Source organism: Odocoileus virginianus, chromosome 4 (assembly GCF_023699985.2).
Source record: "Odocoileus virginianus isolate 20LAN1187 ecotype Illinois chromosome 4, Ovbor_1.2, whole genome shotgun sequence".
In the NCBI taxonomy this organism is placed as follows: domain Eukaryota; kingdom Metazoa; phylum Chordata; class Mammalia; order Artiodactyla; family Cervidae; genus Odocoileus; species Odocoileus virginianus.
The window spans coordinates 78251009-78263165 of record NC_069677.1 but is presented as its reverse complement, the minus strand read 5'-3'; the positions used below and the strand labels follow the sequence as shown (position 1 = coordinate 78263165).

Here is a 12157-nt window from a genome sequence, read left to right as displayed (position 1 = left end):
TTTTCTGAATGTTGAGCTTTAAGCCAACTTTTTAACTCTCCTCTTTCACTTTCATCAAGAGGTTCTTTAGTTCCTCTTCACATTCTGCCATAAGGGTGGTGTCATCTGCATATCTGAGGTTATTGGTATTTCTCCCAGCAATCTTGATTTCAGCTTGTGCTTCATCTAGCCTAGCGTTTCTCATGATGTACTCTGCATATAAGTTAAATAAGCAGGGTGACAATATACAGCCTTGACATACTCCTTTTCCTATTTGGAACCAGTCTGTTGTTCTATGTCCAGTTCTAACTGTTGCTTCCTGACCTGCATACAGGTTTCTCATGAGGCAGGTCAGGTGGTCTGGTATTCCCATCTCTTTCAGAATTTTCCACAGTTTATTGTGATCCACATAGTCAAAGGGTTTAGCATAGTCAATAAAGCAGAAATAGATGTTTTTTCTGGAACTAGAACATAATCTGTATTAATTTATCTTATAACATCTATTTAACTTTTTATTATGGCCCAAAATACTATCTCTCTGGGTAACTGTTCTGTGTGCACTCAAAACCAGCATGGAATCTGCTGTTCTAGGATGTAGAGTTCTATAAATGTCAGTTCAGTCAAAATGATTGATAGTCATGTTAAAGTCGTCTATATTTCAAATATTATTTCTTCTAACCCTATCTTCTTTTTTTGAGACTTTCACTACCCAATGTTAGAATATTTGATATTGTTCTAGAGCTCTAGGACAAGTATTCTGCCTTTTTCACTCTTTTGCACTTTTTGTTTTAATTTGGATAATTTGTTGGCCTAGCTTCAGGTTCACTGATTATTTTCTCTACCATATTCAATCTGCTAATTAGATTAAGGAATTCCTTATCTAATATTGTAGAAATGTTGTTCTAACACTTTATTTTTCCATCTTTCTCTTTTGTATGGTTTTAATGTTCTTTCTGAATCCCTTACCTGTCTATGGTTATTAGTCATAGTTGTCAGAAAGTTCTTATTTGATAGTTTCATACTAAGCTTTCAAGACTGTTGATAATTTCCTCTCTGGTCCTTTTTGCTTGCTTATTTTTTTTTTTTTTTGTATCTTACAACATTTTATTATCTTATGATACTCTGATGCATAAAAGAGTAGAAACTGAATTGAGCTATACTTATTTCCAGTTCTTTACTTCTTCCCGCTTGTATGTCCAGGATCTTGTCCTCTCACTCTCTACCAAACATGAGATTGTTTACATATGCCATAGCTCCTCATTGGGTATTTTAAATTCTTTGTGACTAACTTTATGCAGTTGCCTGTGACTTCTGCTCTGTGATTCATTTCAAGAAAAGTATGATTTTGTAGATTAACAGTCTCCTTTTGGTGGTTAGAATGGAAGTGATATTCTTTCGTGTCTTTCTCCATCCTTTTCAGAAATGGAATTCTATTTTTTAAATTTGAATTCATTCATATATCTTCTCTAGCAGTTCTCTTTTGATAGAACCCACCTGCTTTAGCGATGCTGCTTGCCTTTCAAATTCATTGTGGAGGGTCCCCTTGGATACATAGCTAACTTCCTTTGTCTCTTTGGTGGAGCTGAGACAGGGAAGTGAAGGCACAGCAGAAGTCTCTGCCACTGTGACCTGAAGGACACCAATAAGTAAATGATGGGTTACGGAGGAAACTACAGAAAGAAGTGTATCCCCTCTCATTTCTTCCCCCAAACGCAAAGTCTGAAGTTTCCCATATGAGTGGGTGACCTCCCACCTGTTCATGTCCCACGTAGGTTCTGGGGATGCAGAAGCCAGCAACTCTTCTCTAGAGCACATATTTGGCCCATGCTTCGGGCTTTCTCCAGAAAGATGGAGTTGTCTTCACCTGTGGGTATTCTCCCCAAATCTTCAGATTCAGATCAGAATACAGAGAAACCTTTTCAGCCTTTCAGGACCTAGACCACACCCTCCTAAGTCCCAGAAGGGGGGAAAGCAACATAGCAGTATCGTCTGATTCATCCAACTACTGTTTTCCCAGAAATCTCCCTTATCTTCTGTTTTATCCTTTCTAAGCTTATTTTTCAAAATAGTTTCATATGGATCTTTTATATGGATCATGTTTATGATCCTAGCATAGACATCTGGGCTATATTTCCTTGAATGCAAGCACTTTAAGGTGTTTTAACTATACTCTGTCTTAGTGCAATGATCTAACATTTATTTAATAACATTAAATGGTGTTAATAGTACATTGTATTTCTAGACCACATTTAGAAGGGAAGTCTGCAATATTGGTATTCTCCTTGTAGTTTCAGATGTGTGCATCATGGGAAGTCTTCAAATGTCCACCCCCTGAAGCACTCTTGTTTACATTCATTTTAAGTCCCTGGGAACACAACAAATTAAGTTAGTTACACATAAGATGTCTACTTCTGTAGTCATTCTACTGTGATTTCTGTGAATAATTTATCAACCAGTTAAGGCTCATCAAATCTGGCTTTTTATGTTGAAACTATCTGTAAGGTCTCTTACTGTTTATCTCAACTTTTGAAATGCTATCATTTTAAATAAACATGTTTCTCCCTAAACAAGAATTTCATTATCAGAAGAAAGAAAAGAACTCTTGGCATATCAGGTGCCTGTCCTCTCGGATGTGTGTTTAGCATCTGGCACTTCTCCTTTGGCTGATGACCTTGAGTTCATTGTCTCCCTGTATTTGGCATCACCATTCCTCTTTATTTTATTTTATTCCAGGTGCTGGGGTTCCCCAGTTCCAACCGATTGCCCTGAATGGCCGAATTCAGGTCCTCAGCAACGGGTCTCTGTTGATCAAGCACGTGGTGGAAGAAGACAGTGGCTACTATCTGTGCAAGGTCAGCAACGATGTGGGCGCGGACGTCAGCAAGTCCATGTACCTCACGGTGAAAAGTAAGGAAGACGAGCTCTTCGTTTTACCTAAATAGGGCTCTGGGGCTTCCATTTTCAGTGGTCTCCACGCACACTGTTTAAAAACAAAACGAAACAAAGCAGTGGTTTGTTGCAGCTGGGGGGTTGATGCTTTCCTGTCCTAAGCATACAGCTGAAGAGGATAGTAGAAATCCAGTGACTTTCAGAATAGGCAGAGTGTGCATCAGAATATGTGTCTGGGGCAGGGAGCCCTGGGTTTCCCTCCCTCTGTTCCCCTGGCCATGGGTCCAGGCTCTGAGCAGCCCAGCAGATGAGTGGGTTGCTGCCTTTGGCACCCAGATTTCTCTCCTCTTGATTTTGTCATGGAAAAGCCTTGTGCATGGTCTCAGATGTGTTCTTTTCAGAGGTCTCTTCATGCTTTTTGTCATTTGCAAGCTTGTCCATAGATTTCCTTCTTTAAGATCACTGTGAAATCAAGAAACTGGAAACCTCATTATCAACATACATCCCTACAAGAAGATAAAGCATGTAGGACTAGACTTAGGGTCCATGTTTCTGACTGATCTTATAGGAAAGGTACCTGCTACTGAAATTGTTTTTATACTTTGGTCACTAAACCACCAAAGAAAGGACATAAAGTAGACCAGCTTCTATTGAGCATTACTCATTAGCAAATGGTTGTACATCTAGTTTACAGTGAATGGCTTATGTCTTTCTCCATTTATATGCTTTTCTACTGGATAGATTGAGATATCTTCCTGACCACAAGCTTTAATCAGACTTCCTCTTTCTTATTTTAACTATGCTGTATATAGGTTTTCAAGGATCTCTACCATATTATTTATTAGGACATTGGACTTAAAAGTGAATTTCAGTGCTATGTGTGAGAGAGATAGAGACTTGAAGACTAGCTACACAAAGTCTAGTATACAATCTATTTTACTAAGAATTTATTCTAGTTAATCTATTTTTTCTAATACAACAATGAAAATATCAAGCTATCTATTGCTATACTTTTGTATCATAGACAGATTATAGTTCTGAAATAAGGTTGCTTTGAAATATTAATACATTGTGAACATATCAATACATAATTTTGACTGCTAAATGTCATACTCTAGAAAAACTGATTTGCAATAATCAGAGGACAAAAAGTCATATCACTTAAATCCAAAGTTGAAGTGGTAATTTTTAAAAATAATAAATTGATGAAATATTAAGGAAACTCAAGATTTGAGAACCAAGATTGACCAGTACTGATCCATCTTTCCCCATCAAAAAGAATATATTTTGCAATGCTTTAACATATTTTTAAAAATTTTGCATGCTAAAAATAGCATATTTTAATGAAAAATGATTCTATTTTCCAAAACAATAAGTGAGAAGAGGAACATTGTTTTACATTTTTACAAATGCTTTTAAAATATGGTTTTATAGAAGACTGTTCAGTTCTGATATCTCTTTCTGCATTTAGACTGTTAAAATATATTGTTCTGGTTGAATTAATAAAGAAAATTTAGCTTTGTACAGACATACTGTCAGAAAAGGAAAGAATATTTTAGTAGCTTTCTCAGATAATTGTGGATATTCTTCAGTGATTCTATACGAAAACTCAACCAGTCGTGGTTTTCAAGAAAATAGTTACTATGTGGAATTTGAAATAACATTAATGAATTTTCATACTTGGTTACACTATTCTATTGGTCTTTCTTGCCTTTTAAATAGAAACTTTACATAATCACAATTTTGTGACACACTATGGAAGTGAAAGTGAAAGTCGCTTAGTTGTGTCCAGCTCTTTGTGACCCCATGGACATTACAGTACATTTCTCCAGGCCAGAATACTGCAGTGGGTAGCCATTCCCTTTTCCAGGGGATCTTGCCAACCCAGGGATCGAACCCAGGTCTCCCGCATTACAGGCGGATTCTTTACCAGCTGAGCCACAAGGGAAGCCTGTAACACACTATATTGGTCATTTTAAAAACATTGTTTCACTGAGTTACACCAATCTAACAAATGTTTGACTGAGGCATTTCACTAGTGGTGGTGGTCATTCAGTTGCTAAGTTGTGTCCCACACTTTTCGACCCCTTACACTGTAGCCCACCAGGCTCCTCTGTCCATGGGATTTCCCAGGCAAGAATCCTGGAGTGGGTTGCCATTTCCTTCTCTAGGGCACCTTCCTGCAAAAATCATAGTCGTTAATATTACCACTCATCTCCCGAGCAAGGTGGTTAAGAATAACATATTTTAGAAAAAAATTGTTTTCTATCCCACTCATACATATCTAGGCTGTAATAGATACAGAACCCTGTGAAGGATATAAATACAGGCAACCATGGACCTCACCTTCGTGAATGAAAGAGTTTGTTTTGAGAAAGGAGACATCAAGGCAGGAGTAGAGCCTGCTAATCACCGTGCAAAGAAAAGAATAAGGTGCACAGATATGCCTGGGAAGACAGCACCATCATTTTGAGGAGATTAAGGGAAGTGTCAGGGTGAAAAAATCTTTAAAAATGGGTAGAATTCGAAAATGCAGAAATTGAAGGTTTCCCCACATCGCTCTTCATACCTTGATGCTGATATTATAGTAGATATGGGACCACACAGATGTCTGCTTCCTCTTAATGGACTTTCCCTCCATGGGACCGTCAGGCCTGGGTGTGGACAGTGCTGGCCCAGCAGAGGGCACCCCTGTCAGGACAGAGGGTGGGACATCTAGAACACACAGGTCCCCATCTCCTGTGCAATCAGTGACTACAGAACAACACCCAGGGTGCCAGAGTTTAGTCCTGAAGGATGCAGCGGAGTTCGAAAGATAGAGTTGTTGAGGGTAAACGGAGGCACAGGAGGGAGAGAGAGCAGATATAAGAGGTCAAAAGACTCAAAGTGAGAGGTAACTGTGTTTGAATGTTGTACCAGGTAGGTGGAGGGGACTAGAGAAAGAAACATTCAAAGCGAGTGTTCGTCAAAGACAGATGGTCTTAGAGCTGGCCAATCTTAGTTTCTGTCTCTCAAACCATACAGACTATTAGCAGAGAGGTGCATTTATGAAACAGTTCATTCTACCAGTTCTTGATAACCCTCGGGTAGCATTGTACAAAATTGAAGTCAGGAGGACAAGGGGATGACAGAGAATGAGATGATTGGATGGCATCACCAACTTGATGGACCTGAGTCTGAGCAAACCCCAAGAGATAGTAAAGGACACGGAAGCTTAGCATGCTGCAGTCCATGAGGTCGCAAAGAGTCAGACGTGAACAACAACAAGCTTGTACATGATTTCAGCTCCAGGCGTTGGTATCTTTAACCCTCTAAAAGCATAATGTTTAAACTCTGAAAAAACATAAATTATAATTTCAGGAAGAGATATAAAACCATGGAGACAGAAGATACACAGTGACTCTGTTGCTCCACTGGTATCATTTAAACAAAAACAACAGCTAATGGAGGAATGGCTTGCTCTTGTTCTTTATGTACTTGCTTAGCAACACTATTAAGTCAGTGAACACTGACAGGTTTAGGCTCAGCACTTGGTCATGGTAGACCTGCCAGTTGGTGTGTAGATAGCTCTTTTACCAGGAAAACAGGAGGCAGTGGGAGCGGAGAGCCTCCACTCTGGCCTGGCACAGTCAGACTTGGTACCCAGCTGCCAAGCAAGCGGATTGCATGTCCCTGCAGCCATGGCGGGATTATACCTGACACTGCAGCAGAGATTCTGGGCCCTTCTTATCTGATGCTACCCAGGGTTGCATCAGGCACGATTTCTTTAATGTTTCAAAAGAAACTGCACTGCCCTCAGTAAAAATATTAAGTACTCTCTCTTTTCTATAAGTCATTAAAAAAAAAAAAAAAACTGGTCTGCAAATATTTTTAAGTGCAACAGGACAGGGCTTTCTACCCGATGGGATTTGTCAGGAAATTAAGGCGGCTTCTCAGATGAGAGCTCAGGATGCCCAGGGAGGCTTGCATTGAATTTTACATACTCTTTAAAGACCTGAACACTACTGCTAGAGTCTGGTGTGGAGGAGGACTCAGTGGATGCTGGGAACCAAATCCTGGCGCAGACTGGGTTTCCTGTCTGGGAAGTTTTCTTATCACCACTCTAATGATTTCAAAATCCACCACTCTAATAATAAAGCAATTTTATGACTGTCTCCCTGCCATTTCCCATTTTGGAGTCAGACATAAAGAGGCCATGGGAAGAGAAGATAGCAGGCAACCAAGTTTGGAATGAAAGGTCATGAGATAGAAAGCCATCATGAGATAGTAAAATAATCAGTGCATATCCTTCCAGCTTTGTTGGTATTCCTGCTTCTGGTTCAACCTTATTATCTCAATGCTGATTGATCATTTGTGAAAGATCATCCCAGGGGTAGGGACCCGAAACACCAGATAATGTTCAGGACTTTTGGCAAAAAGGACAGGGGAGCTAGGCTTGACTTTGAATCAAATTTGGCCTCTGGTGACCATGCTACACCCCTCACCCTAGGCCCATCAGGGGTTGCAGAAGCCTCTCCCACCCCCACATCAGGGACCACTTGAGATCTGGGGAATGTGGTCTTTTGTGCTAAGAAAACAATTCCTGAAGTTGTAGAATCTTTCAAGTGGAAGAGCTATCTTCTCAGGTGCCAGAATTGCATCCTCCACTGTCCCAGGTTTCTGCCCCGGCCAATCTGAGCCTGTGTGCCTCCGGGAACACTGCTTTCCATGTGCATCTCTGGCCCACGATGCCAGGCAGCTCTTCGTTGGTCCACCACTCTCACAGGTCCCTTCTGATCCCCACATGCTCTGCAATACAGCATCCCTTATCAAACAGGGGCAGACGCTTCCCTGGAGAGTCTGTCGCTCGTGGAATCCACCCTCCCCCACCTCTGGCTCCCAGAGTCCACCCATAGATAGGTCTACGGTCCAGTCCAGTCTTGGTCCGCAGGCCCCCACTCTGAGCAGGTCTCTGGGTCCCATGCCATTTGATCTCCATGTTCCCAGAATGTAGGGACGCATGAGTCTGCATGCACCAGCTTGTCAGTCTCCAGGTCCTGGCTGTTTCTGGATAGTAACATGATTTGACCTCAGGCTACGTCTTGTCCTGTTATTGCCAGAGTGGGTGTTGGGGTGGAATACAATATTTCATCACTCTACACCACTGCCCCAAATAGAATCTGTTCATATCCACCCTTGGATAGTCCATTCAACCCCTGCAACTTCCTGTAGTCATGCACCACCTCAGGACCCACAGGTTCACCCATGAACACCTGCAGTCCTGCCCCGTGATGCTCTGGGGGGAGGAAGGAGCACTACCCCAGGCTGACCCCCAGGGAGGTCCTGATGGCCTGAGGCCATCCCACAGGACAATCCCAGGTTCCCCTGGTCACTCTGAAAGCCCACTCTGTACTCCAAGCATCAGAGATGCAGGCTCATGCTTTCTCTTTGTTTGGTGCTCACAGAAGTAGCAGACTCACATTTGAATACTCTGCTGTTGTTGTTCAGTGCATCAGTTGTGTCTGACTCTGTGAACCCATGAACTGCAGCACCCCAGGCTTCCTGTCCTTCACCATCTTCTGGACCATGCTCAAATTCTTGTTGATGATTCTGTCCAACCATCTCATCCTCTGTCACCCCCTTCTCCTCCTGCCTTCAATCTTTCCCAGCATCAGGGTCTTTTCCATTGAGTCGGTTCTTTGCATCAGGTGGCCAAAGTATTGGAGCTGCAGCATCAGTCCTTCCAATGAATATTCAGGGTTGATTTCCTTTAGAGTTGACTGGTTTAATCTCCTTACTATCCAAGGGACTATTTAAAACTTTCTATCCCTTAAACTGTCAAGATAGCTTATGTGTCTCTTAGTCAAATGCTACTCTCCCTCTATTACTTTAATTCAGAGAGCTTCTAAATCAAACCTCTGAACCTTGATTCCTGGGCCCTGGAGGACTGTGAATGATGCCATGGGGTTTGCAATCCCTTGAAACCATATGTAAAATTGTATGTGTTTATCTTGGGGGTAGAACAGGTAGCCTTTGTGATATCCTCAAAGGGATTCATGACGCAAGGTCAGCATGACTCTTCTAGAAATCAAGACCCAGATGGCCTAAAATGAAGACTGTGTGTTGTACTTTTCAGGCAAACACCTCAGAACATTGGACTGTAAGCTACAAGCCCACAACGATAGGGTCATGCAGGTGGAAGAGGAATAAATAACCATGAACCAGTGGCAAACTAGCTATTACTGAAAACTAGGTTTTGATATTTCTCCATCAAATGAAAGATCACATCCACATTTTTAGTGCAGCCTTGGGGTTGGTGAGACATAAATGGATCAATGCATGCATGCTAAGTCACTTTAGTCGTGTCCGACTCTGTGCGACCCCATGGACAGCAGCCCACCAGGCTTCTCCATCCATGGGATTCTCTAGGCAAGAAAACTGGAGTGGGTTGCCATTTCCTTCTCCAAAGGCATATATAAACACCCTGCGATCAGCAGTCAGACTCCAGACCCATACTGCCTGGGTTCCGTCCGGTCCAGCCCAGGGCCCTGTGCAGGTGACTCACCCTCTCTCCAGGACTGTGAAACCCAGAGACAGTGCACACATCTCTCTCTGGGGTTGCAGTGAGGCTGGCGTGAACCATCACATGTAAGGGCTCAGCCAGACACGTGGTTGGTGCAGGGTGAGCGCAGCTGTTGTTGAGCTGGAGGCTGTGACTACTGGTGTCATCATCATCATTCCTAAATTACACCCCCCAAAATGGATCAGTGCCTCCAACAGACTACGAGGTGTCCTGATTCAAAATCACCCACTTTACATACTTTCCTAAGTGCGGGGCCCACCAGGCCCCCTCCACGGTGTCCGACGTGTACACAATACACGTATGTGGATGCTCATAGCCCTTGCTTTTCCTGTCTGAAGTCCAGTTGACAGAAGTACCTGCAGCTTTTGTGATGATGTCTGTGTCAGAAGTAGAGGATGGAGCAGAGCCTGGAAAAGGAAGTATGGAGAAGTACAAGAACCTGTTAGCTGGCGGGACACCCCAAGTGACTGTATTGCCGATGGTGGGTGCTGGCTCCTGCCAGGGAGGGCAGCTGAACATTTGCATTTCAAATCTTCACTGAGCCTGGAATCCCACCGGCTGAAGGTTCTTGGTGTTAAGAAGGGATCTGTGAGATGGGAAGGCTACTAGAGCAACTACGATTTGTCGCCAGCCTCAATTTCAGTTCCCCTCCTCTCTAAATATAAAGTGTTAAATCATGTCCACCTAGAATTCATAGATTGGTGTCCTTACCCCAGTACCCCCAATTATAACCTTGTTTGGAAATAGGATTTTTATAGATAAAATGTGTAAAGGAGGTATTACTGGAGTCCTGTGCACCTCAGTCCAATAGGACTGGTGTCATACAAAAAGGGGAAATTTGGACACAGACATGGAGGGAATCAGCCATGTGAAGACAGACATTGGACTTGGGCTTCCTCAGCCAAGGGAAGCCAGAAGAGGCAGGAAGGATTCTCCCCTCAATCCTTCAGAGAGAACACTGCCCTGCCCACACCTTGGTTTCAGACTCCTGGCTCCAAAACTGTAGCAGAATAGACTTCTGTTATTTAAACCACCGGTTTGTGGCACTTTTTAATGCTATCCCTGCATGTGCTGAGTGCCAGCAGAAATGTTTGGCTAAGTCTTGTGTTTGACTCACAGCAAACACAGCAGCTAAGTCACCTGCCTCAGCAGGTAAATCCTAACCTGTCTGAACCAATGGATGTGAACTCTAGTCTGGACCCACCAAGGACAGCCTATTCCCTTTGAGCACGATTCGTTTAAGGACGGGCATGTGACCAATTTTGGTCAATGGAATGTAGAAGAGATGTGTGATCATTCTGAAAACACTTTCCTAGTCTTCATAGTAGACTCTGCAAGAGATACACATCTTTTAATTCTTGACCCTATCTGGAGGTAATACCTTGATGTGTGGTGACCACTTTGGCATTTTCTTGAGGATAAAACTGATACATAAAGGAAGGTAGAATAAAAACAACAAAAATAGCCCCTGTTTTCCATTAGTAACCCCGTATATCTCCTAGCCACTTCCCCATAATTCATCGACCCTTTAAGCCCAACCCCTCTTTTTTTGTTAAAAGGATACATAAGCCCCTGAGTCTAGACATTTCTTTGAGTTTCATTTTTTTTTCTGTGAACTCCTATGCATGTAAAAATGAATAAAGTTGTGTGCTTTTTCTACTGTTAGAAAGAAAAACAGAAAAGTAGAGATTTGTCCCTAATTTACTGCATTTGCAATCTCCCCACCTCCAGTTTCATGATTGTCTGAGAGGACCAGCTATTTGATGGCTTTGCTGTCTCAGCCAGTATGGGTCGGTCAGGGTATTCTCATTTACAGCTGAGAACATCCAAACTGAATAGGAAGCAGACTGCAGGTCATGGGACTCAATTCCACCATTACTGCTCCTCTCCCAGCAAGTCAGGCTGAGCACAACACCCCTGAGGGATGGAGGGGTCCTATTTGGGTTGAGGAACCCAGTCTAAACTGGAATTCATCCAGCATGCTGCTCTGGGTTAGGGGAGGAGGGGTCTGCAAAGGAATGACAGCTGAGGGTCAGTGGCAAGCTGAGGACCTCGGGCACATCCCAGAGCGTTCAGTCCCTGGTGGATGGAGAGTGAAGGATACCAACAGAATTTTTTCAATGTCACCAGACTAGTAGTCCTCTGTGGAAGAGAACATGTGTTTTCCCTCTTTAATTCTTTTTCCTCTTTCTTCTGTTTGGGGGCACCCTTCTGCTCAGCAGCTGAAGTTATTGTTGCCAGTCCGGGGTCATCTGCTGTTTCAGGATTTCTGTGGGTGATGGCAGCAGCATTCTGGGTCCTCAGTTATCTGTCGCCCTCCATTCTGGCATTCCCTGAGATGCCTGCAGACCCACCTGGTCACTGCCTAGCTGCCCACAGGAGCCCCCTCTTGGTCACCCTGTGATCTGTTGCATTGTTTAGTAGTCATACAAGATGTGGGCAGATAATATATGCAAATATTGGGACCTCCACTCTCTGTGACTCCCTTCTTTCTAGAATTTCCCTCTGATTTTCTAACTGCCTTGGCAGTCCTTAACTCTGCTCTCTGTAGATGAAGCTAATAGGCTTTTACTACTAATCCATACCCCGATTTAAATAGTCCCCTGGTAAATAAATAAAACTGGACCAGTTTTATCATAAGCTCCACCAATTCATCTGTTGTATCATTCACTTTGTGAACAGGTGCATGGAAATAAGCTTATGGAAAGGGGAGGCTTGGAGTTTCCC

General features: G+C 42.8%; 1 protein-coding gene across 1 annotated transcript in view; it reads left to right on the top strand.

Moving 5' to 3' along the window:
* Nucleotides 1-12157, top strand: part of DSCAM (DS cell adhesion molecule) — an 808668-nt gene that overhangs the window by 582377 nt on the left and 214134 nt on the right. The window contains exon 11 of the mRNA XM_070466795.1: nt 2713-2886. Coding sequence (XP_070322896.1) covers nt 2713-2886 — 174 coding nt within the window. The remainder of the gene's footprint in view (nt 1-2712; nt 2887-12157) is intronic.